The following is a 20,536-nucleotide window of genomic DNA, read 5'->3' on the forward strand; positions in this document are numbered from 1 at the left end:
GTAAGAAGGTTACCAGGGCTGTCATATATATGCTTTTGTATCAATAGACAGTGGTGCTCCAAGAATAATGGTAATATGAAGACAACAGAAAAGATATCCAAACAGGAGCACACAGGTGTACCAAAAAAGAATAAACAATTTATTAATTATATAAAAACAAGGGAGAAAGATTAAAATGGAGGGGGACTCCAAACAACCTCCTCTAATCATCAAGGGGACAACCAGGTGAACACTGGATATACCATATAGGTTAATATGACCAAAATTGGGCACAAATAAGCAGCCAGATATGCAATAAGTTTAAGATAATATGAAGTAACCTCCCTTTAGATCAGAAATGTAGCAACCATACATGTGGTAAGCACAAAGGCAGGGTACTTGAAGAAATTAGTAGAGTGAGTGTAGTGCTCAACAATCAGACCCGGTTCCGTCTGTAGAGAATATATAAATGAGTATCCAGATAAAGATAGAGTGTCCACAGTATAACAGTACAATTGAGCTGGAGGGGATAAGTGTCTAGTGGAGTCCACGTGACACCCACATCAATTGGCACTTCAATCAACACCCAACCAGAATGTGGATATATGTGTAATAATGTCTGTTGTGTACAGGATATATCATAAGGCACTGCGACTCTTTACCCGTACACTCCAAGGGACACTCCCATCTGTGGCGTGCAGTCCATCCAGGTGTAGATTCAGAGTTGTAGTAGATGTAGATAGAGCACAGCCAGGGAAATCCTGCTTCTGGTATCCAGAGAAGGGGAAAAAATAGCCAGGCAACTCCAAACTAAATAAGTGATCAATTTATTGCATGCTAGAAATACAATAAAAACGGACGACATGAATGCACCATGTAGTCCGTGTTCATGTAGTCCGTTTTTATTGTATTTCTAGCATGCAATAAATTGATCACTTATTTAGTTTGGAGTTGTCTGGCTATTTTTCCCTTCTCTGGATACCAGAAGCAGGATTTCCCTGGCTGTGCTCTATCTACATCTACTTGAAGAAATTGCATACAGCTGCACACACACAGGAAACACAGTAAAGATATACTGAAAATACTAAAAGCTGATGATGAGAGCTAACAGTACAAAAAAATAGCTTGCTAGATAGTCCAGAGAATCCTGTGACAGTGTGTAAATCGTAGCACAAAAAAGATCAGTCCAGATGTAGAACATAGTCCATCATAGAACACAGTCTGTGACACATCACCAGAGATCGTCAATTGATGCAAATACACAGTCCCTGTAATATGGTGAGAAGAGAGGGGTCCCCCAGCCAGAACTCCCGCTCCAACGCTGGGACTCCCAGAAGAAGACCGTTGTCGAAACGCGTTGGAGCGGGGTTCTGGCTGGGGGACCCCTCTCTTTTCACCACCTTACAGGGACTGTGTATTTGCATCAATTGACTTTGTATCCTGACTCTCCATTTTCTCCTCGGACTCCCCTTTTCTTCTCCTTGGGGACTTCAACTGTCATACTGATGACCCCTCTCTCCCTTGGGCCTCCCACTTTCTCTCTCCAACCTCTTCTTTTGGCTTTCACCAATGGACTACAGCCAGAACCCACAGGGACGGCCACTACCTGGACCTGGTTTTCACAAAAAACTTTTCTCTTTCTGATTTCTTTATTTCACCTCTCTGACCATTATTTCATCTCATTTTCTTTTTCTCTCACTTCTCCTGTTCTCCACCTCCATCTACTCATTGTTTCTGCAGAGACCTGCACTTTATTAATCTACCAACTGTTGATTCCACTTTGTGCTCCTCCCTCACAAAAATAGCTCTCTATGTATGTACGCACACACACACATACACACACACAATGCTCCAACACAGTTCCTAAAATCAGTCCCATTTTCTTTAAAAAGAAAAGGAAATAGTAAATGTGTTAATATAACGTAGTAACGATGCTCCAGGTCTGTAAATTAAGATAAAGTGGTACTCCCTTCCCCTAATATCATCACACTTCACTTATTTGATATCAGATTTCCCTATACTATAGCTCCTTCAGTGCAGAACTACTGTCCTGTGGGCTGACGGAATACCGTTGCTAAGTGGTAAGAACGCTACCTTTGAAGTGAGTAATCCTGTCTGGAATCTCAGCGTCAACTCCTCTTGTGACCTTAGGCAAGTCACTGTATTCCCTGTGCCACAGGAACCAAAATTAGATTGTAAACTCTACAGGGCAGAGACCAACAGTGTCTGTAAAATTATGTGTACAGTGCTAAGTACATTTTTGGTGCTGTAAATGAAAAAAGAATACTATACAGGCATACCCCGCTTTAAGTACACTCACTTTAAGTACACTCGCGAGTAAGTACATATCGCCCAATAGGCAAACGGCAGCTCACGCATGCGCCTGTCATCCCGTCCTGAACAGCAATACTGTCTCCCTACCTGTACCGAAGCTGTGCGCAAGCAGGGAGACTATAGAGCCTGTTACACATGCGTTATTTACATCAGTTATGCACGTATATAACGATTGCAGTACAGTACATGCATCGATAAGTGGGAAAAGGTAGTGCTTCACTTTAAGTACATTTTCACTTTACATACATGCTCTGGTCCCATTGCGTACGTTAATGCGGGGTATGCCTGTATACATTTTAGGATATATATTTTACAATGGGGTATTCTTCCTTTTACATGTATATTAATTACATAGGATTTAGTCTGAACCTGCGTCTTTTTCTTTTTATTAGTGAAACTGCCGGGGAGTAGAACTTACATCCACCCACACACATACGAGGACCCCAATCAAGCTGTGCGGGATTTTGCTAAAGAGATCGATGCTTCCTCTATTCGAATCGAACGGGTGATAGGTGCAGGTAAGTGTATTGTGGATTCTTGAACCCAGAACATGCCAACTGATTGCTCTAGCATCGAATAGGCTAATAAAAGATGTTTTCTATCTATCTACTGTATCTAGATAACCATTTGCATATTTCCATCCGGCAGTACGTCTGTCAATCTAGGGAGAGATAAAGGGATAAATAAATAGACCCATCTAAAAGTTTGGTTTGCTACATCATGCTCATGCTCAAGTCACATCCAAAATCTATACTGTATCAAAGTCCTATTTTTAGATAGCACATCGCAGAACAGATGATAAGCCAATCATTGACTATGGGGACATTCACCTCAGCAACTTAACATTCTATACAATTAAATACAGTATGTAATTTTGTCTCATTATGTAAAAACATTACCCACCATTGGGATATGTTAACTTGACTAAGTTGGCTATCCCTTCAATCCAGATGCAAGGTATATTTTCCACGTTGCTTCAACACCTTTCTGATTTCATCCTCCCATCTTACTTTTGGTCATCGTTGTGTTCTTTTAATTTCCATTGAAATCCAGTTGAGTACCATCTTCACCCTACAATGATTGTTTCTTCTTCTGATAGGTGGAAGCCCACTGCCAATTAAATGTCTTCATACTTGTGATGATGTCACTGACTTTTGTTTGCTTTTAGATCCATTCATTCTTATTCTTGTCTTTTCGGGTAACACCCAGCATACATCTCTCCATACTTCCAGTTGTCTGAAGCTTCTGAATTATCTTCCCATCAATACATGAGTATGGGCAGGTCGAAATCTTTTCCCTTGAGGCACAGTGGAAGGTTCCCTTGAAAGATTGTATTGTTTCTTCCAAATGTGCTCCATCCCATCTTCATTCTCCTTTTTGATTCAGTCAAAAGGTTCCGTCAATTGTTTCTTGCTGGCCAACGTAGACATATGGACCTATTCTAGTAGCTGTGGTATTATACATGTCAAATTGCCCGATTTTACAAGGCAATAAGTAGCAGAGGAAAAATGTGTGATCGCACTAGAGATGGGCAAATTCACCCAAATCCATTTCCCGGATTTTCTTGCATTTCTCGCCCAAAATCCGTATTGAGGTGTAAAATCCCCAAACAGATTTCGACGTTTTTAAGCTGTGTGGATTCATCAAAAACAGCCATTGGATACAATCTGTTGAATCCAATAGACGGATTCAGCCACTTGTTGGTAGATTCTACAAATCCATCAATGGGTTGCGGAATCCGCTGAGCGTATTGGCAATAATAATAAACATAATAAAAAATACGCCAAACACGAATCGCCCTTTTTGAGAAATCTGCCCATTTACTTTGGATCTAAATCCGCCCCCAAAATTCGCCCATCTCTAATCGCGCCATATTCTATAACATTTCCAAAAATATCGTGCCTATTGAAATCGCACATTAGAAGCGAGTACACAAATCAGGCAATGTTACATTCGTAACATACATGGGGAGACCACGCAACACAGCCACATTATATTAACTGGGCATTTCACTATTGCTGAAGGGCAGTCACGAAGCCTTCATTATATTTTGAAAAAAAAATATGTGTGTGTGCGTGCGTGCGTGTGTGTGTGTGTGTGTGTGTGTGTGTGTGTGTGTGTGTGTGCGTGCGTGTGCGTGTGCGTGCGTGTGTGCGTGTGTGCGTGTGTGTAAAGAGAGAAGGCACACTCTCCTAGTGAAATATTGCTTGCACTAACCGGAAGTGGAGACGGCGCACTCGAGACCTGTTCCTCCTCCAGGAAAAACTCCACACTGTGGAGCAAGCAAGAGGGAGATCATGAGGGGCCAAAAGCAGCCGAGTCGGAGTTTGAGTATTTCACTCATGAATGCATTTTATCCTTTGTTTGTTTGTGAGTTGAACCATTGGAATTTACCTTTTTATTAAAATAGTGCAAGCAATATTTCACTAGGAGATTGCGCCTTCTCTCTTTTTTCTCTCCCTTTCCTAGATTACATTGGGAGCAGTTTTTCCCTGTGGAGAAGGCTGCCTGTTACCTCTTAAGGACTATTGTGGTTTTTATTTTATTACTTGGACTTTCATATCATATTCCATTCTATGAATATTTACCTCCTTTAGCTTAAACTAGTTATATCTTCACCATTGTACCTGGGTAAATGTTTATTATATACTTATTATCACCACTAACATTTATTGCTAGATTCATATTTCATTAGCAGGTATCTTTAGCGCTGTCTTAATATTTTGTGTATATATATATATACACACTGTATATACATATATATTGCAAGGAATAACAGGGAACTCACCATAATCTGAGGGTTGTCGCTTGGGCGCACTGACTGAGTGAAGGACTTCAAAGCAGAGAACAGGACATTCACTCACAAGTCTTGAAAAGTGTTTCTATTCCATATTAGTTTAATGTTTTGGTCCACAACCGGAACCTTTATCAAGACCCAAAACATTGAACTAACATGGGATAATTTTTTTGGACACTTTTCAAGACCTATAAGTGCACATCTTCTTCTATGCTTTGATATACAGTGATATATATATATATACACAGCTGAACCCCATTATAACGCGGTCCTTTGGGTCCACAGAATGAGACTGCGTTAAATGGGATCGCGTTATAACATTTTGCCGTGCGAGGGCTTACCTGCATCTGCAGCTCTCAGCACTTCATAGGGCTGCGTCCAGACGTAGACTTTCGAGCGCAGAGGAGGGTCACATGACACAACACACATCCCCTACACCATATGGGAATTTTTGTTAAACATTCAATGTTTGTGTGTGTGTCTCTGTGTCTGAGTCTGAGTGTTAGCAATAAAGCATTCAAAGTTTAATAAAAAAAATTGAGCTGTTTTTAAATCGGGAGCCACACTTAGACCGTGTTGTAGCGGATCACGCTATAACGGGGTTGAGCTGTGTATGTATATATATATATATATATATATATATATATATATATATATATATATATCAATGTGTGAGATATATTTATACTGTATGCTGAAGAAATGGCTCAGTGAGTAGTGGCGTATGAAACAGCCGATTCAAATTCAAGTGTCAGCTCCTTGTGACCATGGGCAATTTATTCTGTCTCCATTTGCCTCCCTGTGCCAACAAGATTATATTTGAAATGTTACAGAAGAAGGATTTTTTTTTATTGTTAGAAAAATCATACAACACATACATTAAAACTATTATATTAGTAATCCAAATAGAGAGCATTAGCGACTGGTAGTAATGTTCGCAGTAATCTACTTATTTAGGAAGACGGTACAGGGAAAAAGGAATGAACAAGGTAATTAAACTAATTGAATTAGGGAGTCCCTGACCAAGGGACAAAAGCAGCTAATCTCACATCTATTAGGGCAATCTCGTCAGCTTTGAGATAACAAGATACTGTAACATTTGCCAGTTTTTCCTCCCGGTCTTACACTTTGGTGTAACTTTAATACTAGCGAATTGGCAAAATTGAGAAATCGTGGCCAAATTACCCAGATTTGCAGAGCCGTAATGAAATCGCTTCCAGAGAAAGCATTTCTCACACAGTTTGGTTATGCAAGAAGGTTTTTTTAGAATACCGCGACCTGCATATCCGAGAGCAGGTTCTTTTCGCACGGATATGCAATTCTCGCAGCAACTACAATAGGTCCTATAGTCTTCGACTACTTCTGCACCTTTTTCTCTCTCGATCTTTGCAAAGTTGGTACATTTGTTGCACATCCCTTTGGTCTTGCTGAGATTCATGTGCAGGCACACCTTCATACATACTTCGGAGAGTCCTCTGAGTTGTTGCAGGAGATCTTCTGAACCTGTGGCAAAAAATAATGTCCCAAAGAATGATACAGAGATCTGCCAAAAATTGGCAACACACTCGATTGGTAGCAAAAATAACAGTAGGGCTATGCTGCCTATTTAGTCATTATTGAGTGATATCATGTTCTCCTTATACACACTTTATAATTAGTCTCCTTATATTTATGTCCTTTTTTTTCTACCCGGAACTGTTTCTATCCCCTATGTAGATCCTTTTGGTTTCCCGCATGAATAACATTTTTGCTGCACTTATTCTCATATGATACGATTTATATTATTAGATGTTTGTGCTCAATAGAGGTTTTAAATGTTTTTAGTTTTGTACGCCATTGTCTATGATGTAATAAATTATCACTGCTATTTTTGATACATATCAAATGTGTGCCCCGTTTTTGGGAAGGTCTCTGTATCCTTATCTGGGGCACCTTTTTCTATTATACTTACCTTATCTTCCCTGGCGCACCCCTTCTCTGATATATAGGTTTTTTAGGTTTTATTTACAGTTATTTAAGTTTACGTTTAATAAAAAATAACAATGTCATCTGCATTTCGTAGGTGACACAAGTATTCACTGTTGATTTTGATCCCGTTTTCTTCCCAATTCACTGTTTTGAACATTTGCTCAAAAGTGTTGCTGTGAAAAGCTTTGGTGACATGGTGTCTCCCTGCCACACTCCTTTGCTGATCCTTATCTTCCTTATATCTTCATGTAATCTAGTAGTTAATGTGGCTTTCTCGTTAAAGTTCCTTATATCAATGTACGCTTCTTGAACCTGCTGAGGTGTAGACAGAATCAAATGCTTTTTCATAATCTACATATTAAAAAATGAGAGGTAGATCATATTCATTTTTGGGAAATCACTTCTTGTACGACTCGGATGTGGTCCATTGTGCTACAGTATATCCACTACGAAATCTCGCTTGTTCTCTCGGCTGCTCAAAGTCCAGCGTCTGCTGCAGCCGATTAGCGAGTATCTTCGTAAACATCTTGTAAGTGATTGGAAATAGACTGATTGATTTGTAGTTCTTGAGGTCTTCTTTGTCTCCTTCCTTGTAGATGAGGATTACTATGACATTACTCCATTGTTCTGGGATTTTCCTGTTCTTCAAGCAGCATGTAAAGATTTTTGCAAGGATTTTTACTATTTATTCCCCAGCTTCTTTCTGCGGAACTACCACTGCGATCACCACCTATAATTAACTGTTTCCACCCTTGGACATTTTAAACCCATGAGGACTCGCTAAGGACTCTTTTGTTCACTGGATTTATTCATACTTTTCACTTGCACATTTTACATTGTCTACAGTTGTCATGTAATACTAATTTATGAAATATATATATATCTCACATGTTCTCATCTATAGCATACTACTGGTAACCTGTAAATACCAGGGTAAATGCCAGCCCGCTAGGTAGAATAGTATCAGGGGATGCCCCGATTATATATATATATATATATATATATATATATATATATATATATATATATAGAGAGAGAGAGAGAGAGAGAGAGAGAGAGAGAGAGAGAGAGAGAGAGAGAGAGAGAGAGAGAGAGAGAGAGAGAGAGAGAGAGAGAGAAGAGAGAGAAGAGAGAGAAGAGAGAGAAGAGAGAGAAGAGAGAGAGAGAGGACAGAGAGGAGAGAGAGCAGTCATCCCTAGCAAGGGAAGACAAAGGAGTGCAGCACAACCCTGAGGAAGGTCCTACAAGGACCAAAACGTTGGTCTTGTTTGTGCTATACCATCTGAATACAGGTTTTTTTGTTGCCATTTATCCTTGAGTGCTGTCCTTTGTCTTCCCTTGCTGGGGATGACTGCTTTCTCTGTTTATTTCTATAGGACAGGCACCATACAATTTCACTTTGATGGGAATGCCAGCTGCCCCTCTGTTTTATTATATATATATTATATATATATATATATATAAATATATGTACGCACGCACGCACGCACACACAGGACAGGCACTCCAAACTGCAGAAAAGTGTCATTTAATAACGCAAGGTTTCAGCTCTCATAGGAGCCTTTTTCAGGAGCTCTTTTTTTGCAGTTTGGAGTGCCTGTCCTTTTATTGTGCTTATGTGTTGAGTGAGTTGAGTGCCCTGTTGCTGTTTCTTTCTTTATACATATATATATATTTTTTTTTTTTAATTATTTTTTTTTATGCAAAAAAGAGGTCCACAGCACACTTAAATGAAGAATGATATTTTAATAAAACATCAGACAACCAACATGCTTGCAGCATGTTGGTTGCCTGATGTTTTATTAAAATATCATTCTTCATTTGTGTGTGCTTCGGACCTTTTTTTGGTGTATCTACTGGACTGGTTGGTGTCCCCTGTCCACCTGCGTGCACCTCGATTTCTGTTAAACATATACCCCCCCTTTGTTTCTTTGTTTATAGTCTGTTTGTGTGCACCCAGCATTATTTTTATATACATATATATATATATATATATATATATATATATATTGCACCTCCCCCATCGGCACACCCACATCCGCACCCCCACATCAGCACCAAACCCTCCCAAATCAGCACACCGATACAATCACCATCAGTACAGACACAGCAGCACTACCACCGCACATGGGCCGCGTTGAACACTCCTCACCCAAATGCCACACCCACACCACAAACATCCCGGGCAACGCCGGGGCTCTCAGCTAGTATATATATATATATATATACATATATATATATATATATATATGTGTGTACATATATATATATGTATAGTTTTATATATATATTACTGTATATGTCTATTTATCTGTGTGTATGTGTGTATTATATATTGCTTTTTTGTTCAAGTGCTCAGTGCATTATTAAAATACATTTCAGGTTTGGGATTATTGTTGCTTTCAGAGCTTGTGATCTCAAAAGCATCCTTTCCATTACAGACCCTTTTTCAAAGCTATTCTCCTTTCTCTCCCTGCATATCATCCATCTCAAGAGTGGTCCTTTTGATCAACAACAGCCTCAATCACATTAGTTCCTTGTTCCCAAAGTAGGGTCTTAAGTATCTTTGTACAGAGCACAAACTTGCTCAGCATTCTGATTGCCATTAACCATTCACATCGGAGCAGAAGAAGTCCCATCCCATTCTGCTCTGCGACTTTGATTCTGAAAGCTCCCTTAGAACATTTTAATGATTCGGCTTCTAAAAAATACACAGAAAGACGCAGAGATGCTAAAAGCTGGCTACTTTACCCTCTTGAACACAATGTGCTCTAGATGATAAAAGTTTGTACATGACAAATATAATCTATTTTACCATCACAAAAAAAGACCCGATTCTGGATAACCCAACAATGTGTACTGTTACCTAAACACATTACAGTGAATAATAATTACAGCTTTGATAAGGGTAATCACCAAATATATAATATTTGTGTGGGCATTGTGCATTTAATATTAAAACTCACGGTTTATATAATAGTGTCCTTTTAGGAAAAGTTGCCGCATGACATTTTGTGAAAGAAATTAATGGCACATTACCTTCTGTGTGAATTCAGAATTTTACGGTGTACACTGGTGATATTTTCCATAATAGATCTATTTGTGAATGATTTGAGGATTTTCCATACAAAATGCATTTTTTCATGTTGCTACAGAATATTTGTGTTAAACTACAAAAATGAGGCTATTTATAGTTTTCTCTCTACTACTAAATAGAGAATAGAAAAGATCTGGCAGAGTGGAGGTACTCCAAGATGCTCTGTACTGTTATATAATACAGCATGTTTATTTTTAGAAAGGTAAATTATTACTAATTTAGCAAATTTTACAGTACATTTATATTAGACTGTCTTCAACAAACCTATCTAATTATTTAGAATTAGTCTCACAGTGCACCTGTGACAGCAGTAGGTTTAATGTTAAATCGTGGTGATTGATGGTAAAAAAAAAAAAAACCTTAAAAAAACAGATAATCTTAAATATTTAAAATAATTTAGCATTTTTATTTACAGCCAGTTTCTCTATTTATATTATAATTGCGCGCACACACACACACACACACACACACACACACACACACACACACACACACACACACACACACACACACACACACACACACACACACACACACACACACACACACACACACACGTACACACGTACACACGTACACACGTACACATAGTAGGCAGTGTAGTAGTAGTAGGTAGTTTTACTGACCTTTTAGTTATAGTTATTCTTTTTTTGGTACAAACAGTATGTAAAAACGAAATCTTAAACTTACTAAGCAGTCTAAAAGATACACTACGTGTCAGAATCGATTGTTGTCACAGCCTCATAATGGGGCTAAGATGTACTAAGATCATATTATTGCTAAAATGTAGTATAATCCTTCATTAAATGAATGCAGTACGTATGAAGGTCGTTACTGTATGTGACTTCTTATATTCAACGCATTATTTGTTAATAATGATTTTTGCTGCATTGCGTTATGTTGAATACCTGATTGATGCAATTTAAATTAAAACAGAATCATGTGTATTATTTTTATTTATATCTAGTATTAGTAAATATAAATGATTTAGTGTGATATCATTTATATTATCCATGCTGGAAAAATAAATGTTGTGGTAACGTATATAATGAAATATACGTGCCGTATCAAATACATTTTTGTTTTCATACATCAATTAGATTGTGTGCTCTTCGGGGCAGGGAACCCTTTTCCTAAATGTCCCTTTTATGCCTGAAGCACTTCTTCCCTTTATGTGTTATTTTTATTATGTTTTATTTATATGATTGTCACGTGTATTACTGCTGTGAAGCGCTATGTACATTAATGGCGCTAAAGAAATAAAGATATACATACATACAGTAGCAACGTTATTTTGCACTCACACTATAAATACTTTTTAGCGTTTTATGCCAAGTTGATCTTGGTGGACGTTTTTGACACACAGATGTACATACCATTCACATTTATATGCCTAGTGCAGGCCATTTTTGTGTGCCAAAATAAAACAAATGCATAATAGACGCTTACACCGCAGATGGAGAAATCACAGGTTAGTACAGAGGAGAACGCATGCGCAATTTAAAATTGCAATTAGATTTATGCACTCTCCGTTTCATGGAGAATGAAATACAAATATAGCAAGATTTACTATCTCTGGAGCCGTGGCCGAAAACGTGACAATCCGTGGCGCTGGTGACAGTGTCTGCCGCAATCGCTCGGCGGGGGGGGTACATGCTTCCAGATTAAACCCCGTTGATCGTTAATCCTCCGGCACCTGGGTCCACGGCGAACGTGTGATCACAGTTTGTCCCGGTGCCGGAAACAGTACGTCTGGCTACATCTATATGAGGGCGACGAACGGTAACATGCATTAAGACAAACAGAAGCAGAATGCAGGGGTAATTAAATCTGCTCTTACATCTGGGTTTAACAAACATCACACTCTGTTTTAAACATTGTGTTTAAAATACAGGGCTTTTTTATAAATATTTGAACCCATTAAACAAATTAATTACAAAAATCAGATCCCTATATTTAAAAAAATAGTTTTTGTAAGTTACTTAGTAAACATGGTGAGTTGAAACTCAGGAGAAATTTGATTTCCTCTGGCTGCTCCTTTTTTGTGATAGCACTATGTGCTGAACGGGAGTTTGCACAGGCAAAGCCCCCTCTCTCCTTGCACCCTTACCTTTTTTGGCTCTAACAGGGATAGGGTGGGTTAAAGGTTGAATAAACACTTTATTGACAAGCGCCCCCATCCCTCCTTTTCAGAGCCCCCGATGATATGAAAAATTGTCTTAATTTCCACAGGAACAAAAGTAGCCCAGTGCTTGCTTTAAGTCTGATTATGTTTGTTTAAGGAATATACGATTAAGGATGATGGTTAATTGATTGCATTGTCCTTTGTTGAGCAGGTGAGTTTGGTGAGGTCTGCAGTGGACGTCTGAAGTTACCAAGTAAGAGAGAGATCTATGTCGCTATCAAGAGTCTGAAGGCTGGTTACTCGGAGAAGCAAAGACGAGACTTTTTGGGAGAAGCCAGCATTATGGGACAGTTTGATCATCCCAATATTATCCGCCTGGAGGGAGTCGTCACCAAATGTAGGTAGCTTTGTTACTTTCATTCTTCTAATAAAGAAATAAAATGCAAAGTGAAAAAATGGATAAATAGATAGACAGGAAGATATGCAAACATATGTGTATGGAAATAGATAGATGATGGATAGAAATGTACATACATATACTGTATATATAATAATAATCTTCAGCCCTTGTCTATCCTCTGCTGGATGAAAGCCTCCCCAATGACCTCCCATGTATTGCGATTGCTAGCCTTTCTTCTCCACGTTGCTCCCACATATTTTCTGATATCCTCCTCCCATCTTACTTGGTGGTTGCCGTCTTGGTCTTTTCATATCACTTGGAATACAGTCGAGTGCCATCCCCATCCAATGATGATCCAATGATGATCCAATGATGATCCAATGATGGTCATGGGCTAGCTCAAGGAGTGGCTTAGTGAGTAAAGACACTGACTCTGGCAATGAGTTTGAAGCAGGGGAAACTGGTCCAATTCCCGGTGTCAGCTCCTTGTGACCTTGGACAAGTCACTTTATCTCACTTTTTGTGTCCAAGTCTGACATCCATATTTTAAATCGGAGGGCAGGGCAGATCTGGGGGGAGCTGAAGAGAAAGTAAAACTCGATAGAATTTGTACTTATTGAAAAAAGGGAAGTCAGCATATGTTAAGACAGGGGGGCGCAAACTTTTTTCCCTGCGCCCCCTTGCCGGCGGTCCCTTCACCTCCGCGCCCCCCCCCCCCCTCACCCCCGCTCCGGCTCCGGTGTCATGACATCACGTTGCCATAGCAATGTGAAGTCACATGACCTCCCGGCATCATTTGACACCGCATTGCCATGGCAACGCGTGTAAGAAGCCGCTGGAACCTAGGTTATTTAGGTTTACAGAGGCCCTGCAGCTCCCCCAGCACTTAATTTAAGTGCCTTCGGGAAGTGCGCGGGGCCTCTGTAAATCCCGCACCCCCCAGTTTGCGCACTGCTGTGTTAAGATCTGTTATTTGTTGTGGGTTTTTTGGGGGGGTTAGTTTTATGTTTTTTTGTTTTTGTTTTTGTTATGTATTTTCCATGCCACACTTGGCTGTTTATTCACATGGTCTCTCCACTGTGCTAAGAATTATGAATAGCTCCACTGGGTATATCCTTTGAGAGTGTAAGTTCCCTATGAGAATTATTTCATGGAATGCTAAAGGAATCATTTCCCCTATTAAAAGAAATAATGAATGAATATGATCAAAATGTTGACCAAATTCTGACTGATACTATACTCGCTGGAAAAGACAGTAATTTGATAGTAGGATGGGGGATTTTAATTGGATAATGGATCCATTCATGGATAAATCAGTCCAGATTCAAGGGAAATCAAGGCTAAAACAGGTGCAAAAAGGCACACAGGGGTTTAAGGATATTTTGGGTCTGGAAGACTGCTGGCGAATGTTTAACCCTTTGGAAAGAGAATACACTTTTTTTTCTCACACCCACATCATTCATTCTCCAGAATAGATTATATTTTTGCCAATAGGCAGGTAATCGGGAAGGTCACAGATACTAAAATAGAAGATATAATCATCTCGGATCATGCCCCGGTATGCTTAGAGCATGAGTGCCGGGTGTCCTGCAACTTGCGGGGGGGGAGGAGAGAAGGGGGCGCATTGCGGGCTATCGAGCAAGCGGGAAAGTTTAAAAAATGTGTTTATTAAAGCGCCGAGCGTGTGTGCTCGCGCATTTGCGCGTGCGCATCGTGTAAGCGGGAACATGCCTATATATATTTATGCATGTAACCGCGCCAAGCTCAGCGAGCTCAGCGCCAGCGGGGACTCAGCCTAAGATAGACAGAGAAGAGCAGTTGATGTTAAATGCTCCTACAACAATTGAAGAGTTCGAAAATTCTATTAAAACTCTTAGAAATGGGAAAGCACCAGGCCCAGATGAATTCATAGTTGAGTTTTATAAAATGCTTATTGATGAAATTGGGGAACTCTAAGAGAAGTGTTCAAAGAAATTCTAGATAAAGATGAATATATAGAAACGGGTAAAACTGCCTTTGTAAGAATAATCCATAAAGAAGGTAGAGAACCCAGAATCCCTTAGACCAATCTCTCTTTTGAACCAGGATGCAAAGATACCATCAAAAGTATTGGCCAATAGACTTGCTGCAATCCTGCCTAAATTAATACATGCAGATCAGATGGGCTTTGTAAAGGGCAGAGCCTCTGTTAAAAATTTCAGAAAGGTTATAACAGCTATACACTGGACAAAAACAAATACACAAAGCAATAAAGATAATATAATAATATCAGTGGATGCCGAAAAAGCTTTTGATAATGTAGGGTAGGAATATCTGATGAATGTTCTGGTGAAAATGGGTATTACAGGAACTCTTCTTGGTGTGATCAGAGCAATGTACTGTATCAAGACACCAAATCAAAAATAATGGCAGCCGGCTTACTATCACAGGAGATAGGGCTTTTCAGAGGAACAAGGCAGGGTTGCCCTTTATCCCCCCTGCTTTTCAATATTGCGCTTGAACAACTTGCTGAATATTTTAGAAATATGACAGAGTTTAAAGGGATCAAGATAACGTTATTCACGGATGATTTATTGTTGTTTGTATCAAATCCAGAGGAGGCTATAGAAAAAATATGTCAGGTATTTGACGAGTTCAGAAAATGTTCAGGTTTTAAAGTGAACGCAGCTAAAACTGAAATACTAATCCTATCAAGTAAAAACAATATGTAATGGAAAGGAGAATGCCCATTCAAGTTAACTAGGAAACCACTTAAATATTTAGGAATCTAGATTGATCTGGAGGGTAAATATCTTTACAAAAATAATTTCGGTGCAAGTAGCTCTAAAATAATCACAGAATTAGAGGGGTGGCAAAATGTACCACTTAATCTGTCAGGCAGATGTCAGATGGTTAATAATAATGATAAATAAATACATTTCTAGCTTAGAATAAACAACTGCACCAAACCTTGCCATGCAGCAATTCTAGCATTGCATCTCCGTCTCACAACCTACAGCGGAATCTCCTGGTTGACGTCACTGCAGCATTACGCCCTACGCGTTTCGCTCACTAACGGAGCTTCGTCGGGGCAGAGCAAACCGAGGAGCCCCTAGTTGCCGGGTTAAATAGTCGATCGTCGTTATGGTAACTCAATGCACACATAACCCTTTCTCTGCCAGATCATAATGACTATTAGGTATTCTATGCAATCTAAGTATTGCATAGAAAACCCATAATAATTCCTCAGGTGCTTATTCTTACAATAAAAAACTGTTTGTAGCCTCATTTATTATCAAACCAGTGACACGTGAAGTCGATAGGAGTTTCTGTGCAACAGTGCCCTGATCGGCACTATCAAAGCTCAATGAATAACATCCATTGAGAGACAATATAATGTCAATGTAAAAATAACTCGCATCAGTCCCAAATATAAAATGAATATGATAAATGATAAAACATATTTTAATGTATTCTACTACATATCCTAATAATAATTATGTTTTTTCTGGTACCTATTTGAAAGCACTGGAGCGTGATGTGCCACTTGACAGAAAAAGAATGAACAGGAGGAGGATTATGGGTAATTTACCATGTGGAGTAAGACAAAGATACAGGAGAGAAATTGAAATGTGATTGGAGATTGGTTTCAGTGAGGTGATGGGCAGATGGATGGGGATGTTTGGTAGACTAATGATAGCACACTGATTCTGTGTAGCCAGAGTCATTTCACAGTTCATGGCATGTGTCACGGACTGAAGCTGAAGCTGCCCATGCAGGAAGACTGCTCTAACAGCCGTGCAGAGTGACTTCATGAAGTGCAATAATGAGCTATGCCAGCGGGGAAGATGTTAACCCCTTCAGTGCTGCTGAGTGAAGAAACATGTTCTCCTTTGCTGACATGTTTCACTTTTGGGTGTTAGAATAATAAAGTGGTTAAATAAGCGTAGGCTAAAGCCAGAGCCCCACTATCTATCTATCTATATATCTATCTAATATATCATATATATTGTATCTAACTACATCTATCTGGCTATCTCTTTATCTATCTACACATACAGGGATTTGTGATCTAGGTTTCCTTATATATCACATAAACTGTATATATATAGCAAATAAAAAAATCACTTGTGAGCACATTCACTTGCCTTAGGCAGGTCTGCAACCCTGCTTTTCCCTATATATATATATATATATATATATATATATATATATATATATATATATATACAGGCAGTCCTCGTTTTACAACGCTTCGCTTTACAACGAATGGCTTATCCAATGCTATGCAATGCATAACTATGCTCATTTTTACAACGCCAAAACGGCTTATCCAACGTTCTTACAACGCTTTGCAAAGTTGTTTATGTGTATATAATATATATATATTATATAATATTATATTATACTATATAAAATATTATATTATTATATTTTATGTTATATTATATATATAATACAGTATATACACTATATAATTTGTGTGTGCTGCATATCTTATTGTCTGCATAAAATATTTGGTGTATTTTAGTGTTAAAAATGCTTTCAGGAACGGAACCTTTCATTTAAACAGTGTTCCTATGGGAAAACGTGTTTCGCTTTACAACGTTTCGCTATCCAACACCATTTTGAGTAACGCATTGTGTCAGATAACCGAGGACTGCCTATATATGCAATTTACCAGATTGTAGTCCAGTAAGGAGAGACAGCACACACGGGATATACTTCAAAGTGAGGTATTGAACACTCAAACAAACAACGTTTCGGTTCCTGCAAACGGAACCTTCCTCAGGGTTGTATATATGTACAGTATGTCTTATGTATATAAATCTGTATAACTGTTTACACAGTGTATTATTCGGAAGTTTTCATTTAAATCTCCCTATACTCCAAAATTTGGAAAACTGTTTATCTACTAAGTATAATGTGTTTAGAAAAATGTTTTCTGGTCTAGTTTTCAATTGAATTTTATCTCCTGCTTAATCTGGTTAATAAAATATCTTCAATTAGCTACAACTTGGAGTGCACAGTCTGAGGCTGCTGTGATTCAGTTAAGTGAACTAAGAGTGATATATCATCTTTAGCGCTTGTCGATCCACTGCTGGATGAAGGCCTCCCCAATCTTCTTCCAGGTTATATATATATATATATATATATATATATGACATATCACAAGAAGAAATTACCTTCGTTACATGCTAACCGTGTGTTATGGGTCAATAAACACCCCTTTTTATTGCTTATACTCTGCCTGGTGCTGATATTTGGAATACTTTGATATATATATATATATATATATATATATATATATATATATATATATATATATATATATATATATATATATATATATAACTAAGGTCATTTCTTCTTGCGATATGTCTGGCCTACTACCCTTTTAATCTCTTCATCGTACTGATGATGTTACAGACTTTTATTTGCTTCCAAACGGATTCATTATTTTTCCTGTCTCTTCGGGTAATACCCAGCATACATCTCTCCATACTTCTTTGTGTTGTGTGAAGGTTCTGAATTATCTTCTCATTTAGGGTCCTAATGTCACAACAGTATGTGAGCACAGGCAGAATACACTGAGGAACAACTTGCCTCTTAAGGCACAGTCAAAGGGTTCCCTGAAAGATTGCATTGTTTCTTTTAAATGTGCTCCATTTCACCTTCATTCTCCTATTGATTTCAACTGACAGGTTTCCATCCATTTACACTTACTGGCCAAATTAGACACAGTTTTTAACTTCTAATCAGTTTCCATTTATTTCGATCTTTGTGGAGTTGACACATTTCTTGACCATCACTTTGGCTGAGCAAATATTCATATGGATGTCCACCTTCTTACTTGCTTTGGCTTGTTCTCTTATACCTTGTTGGAGGTCATCTGCACTTGTGGCAAAAATAATAATGTTATCTGCAAATCTTAGCTCAAGTATTCTCTTTGATTTTGATTCCTTTTTCTTCCCAGTTCAATGTCTTGAACAATTCTTGAATTGTTGCTGTGAAAAGCATTGGTGACACGGTGCCCCCTGTCACACACCCTTGCAAATTCTTAAGTTGCTTGTACGGTCATGTAGTCTAATAGTTGATTCTCGTAAATGGTTCCTATAATATCAATATACGATACTTCACATTTCTGACTACTTAATCTATTAAAAACTGTTGAGGTATAGACATAATCAAATGCTTTTTTTGTAATTCATTAATCCTAAATGACTGGTAGATCGCATCGATTACTACGGGAAATCTCTTCTTGGATGGGATCCATTGGCTTGTATCCACATTGGCTTGTGATCCATTGGCTTGTATCCTGCATGTTTTCTAGGCTGGGCAAAGCTTTACAGGATCTGTTGCAGCCGATGAGCCGGTATCTTTGTAAAAATCTTGTAAGTGATTGGAAGTCGACTGATTGGTCTGAAGTTCTTGAGGCTTTTTTTGTCTCTTTTCTTGTGGATGAGGATTACTATGGCATTGCTCCATTGTTCTGGACCTTTCATGTTCTTCCAGCAGCATGTAAAAAGATTTGCAAGGATTTACTCAACTTCTATCCCAGCTTCTTTCAAGATTTCAATTGTAATTCTTTCTTCCACAGAGGCCTTCCAATTTTTCATGGATTTTATTGTCTTTGCTACTGGAAGGGCACATGGTAAACCATTGGTGGTTTTTTCTTGATCCTCATCTGCTTCATTATGGCCTGTGTTATTTGTGCTTGTGCAATTTATTGTAGAAGTTCTCAACCGACCTAGGACCTTTGGCTGCTACCAAATCGTCACCGGCACTCCGCCTTCAGGACTACTGACCGCATGACACGTAGCCGCCGGTCACCTCGCCACCTTCCGCATGTTCTCCAGCACTGGATCTCCACAGCCGCAGGGATCTCTACAGCCACAGGGCACCTCGAGTGGCCTCCGCTCCACCGTGCAGGACACTCAGCAAAGCCTCCAGCAGCCAGGACACATTTTTAATGTGTCCTGGCTGCTGACGGCCACACAGTGTCCTGTGCGGAATGCTCACACATGGCCTTGGAGCAGAGGCCGCTCGAGGTGCCCGGCGGCTGTGGAGATCCGGCGCTGGAGGACATGCGGATAGTTGGAGAGGTGAACTGCAGCAATGTGTTATGCGGTCAGTAGTCCTGGTGACAGAGCGCCGATGGCTATTTGGTCATGGCCAAAAGTCCCATTCCATTCTCAACTGTCTTTATGATAAGTGCACAAACTTTTATTTCTGATCTATCGACTTAAGTGCACATAACATATGTAACAATGTGTAACATGTTAATCGGACAACCTATGGCAGCTGAGCAGCTAATCGTTGTTATCGGCACATTGGGTCTCTTTGGATTATCACTGTATGACAGCAGTCATGATGCGGTGTAACACATTTCCTGCCTCTGTGATGTGGTACAGTACTTATCTGTACTTTCTCTAATCCCTATGTGTTGGTGGAGTGAAATACAATGCAGCACTTTGTTTTGAATTTTTATTTCCTATTTTTTCCCACATCTGTTGGTTCTCTTTTCTCCCTGTTGTCTTGTCCCTTGCTATTTCTTCTTTCTGTTATATCTGCTCCCTGTGATTGTAACCCCTCTGTCTATGGATTTTACATAGCACACTGCCTCCACACAGGTCTCACTTTGTATATCCTGCTTGTTACAATGAAGATAATTGTGACACAATGTTGGTTTTACTTTCACTATCAGTATGTTGACTATTGTTATTACCAGCTACTTTTTGACACTAGTTACCCATTTTCCACGTTATGTTTTATTCTCTTGCTAAATATTTAGCTGTTTTGTTTTCGTCAAGGTTGACAGACATTACGTCCTCATAGTAATTGTCATTTGGCGCC

The 20,536-nt window shown here is 39.0% G+C and overlaps 1 protein-coding gene across 5 annotated transcripts in view; it reads left to right on the top strand.

Moving 5' to 3' along the window:
• The window catches only part of LOC142465905 (ephrin type-A receptor 3-like), a 183,031-nt gene that overhangs the window by 100,448 nt on the left and 62,047 nt on the right, over positions 1–20,536 (top strand). For 3 of the 5 annotated variants that reach the window (XM_075570338.1, XM_075570336.1, XM_075570337.1), the window contains 2 exons: positions 2,706–2,831; positions 12,512–12,697. In XM_075570338.1, the coding sequence (XP_075426453.1) occupies positions 2,706–2,831; positions 12,512–12,697 (312 nt within the window). Of the gene's footprint in view, positions 1–2,705; positions 2,832–4,782; positions 4,908–7,674; positions 7,912–12,511; positions 12,698–20,536 lie in introns of those variants that run through there. The other 2 variants (XM_075570339.1, XM_075570340.1) reach the window with 2 other exon arrangements.

Source organism: Ascaphus truei, chromosome 14 (assembly GCF_040206685.1).
Source record: "Ascaphus truei isolate aAscTru1 chromosome 14, aAscTru1.hap1, whole genome shotgun sequence".
NCBI lineage: Eukaryota > Metazoa > Chordata > Amphibia > Anura > Ascaphidae > Ascaphus > Ascaphus truei.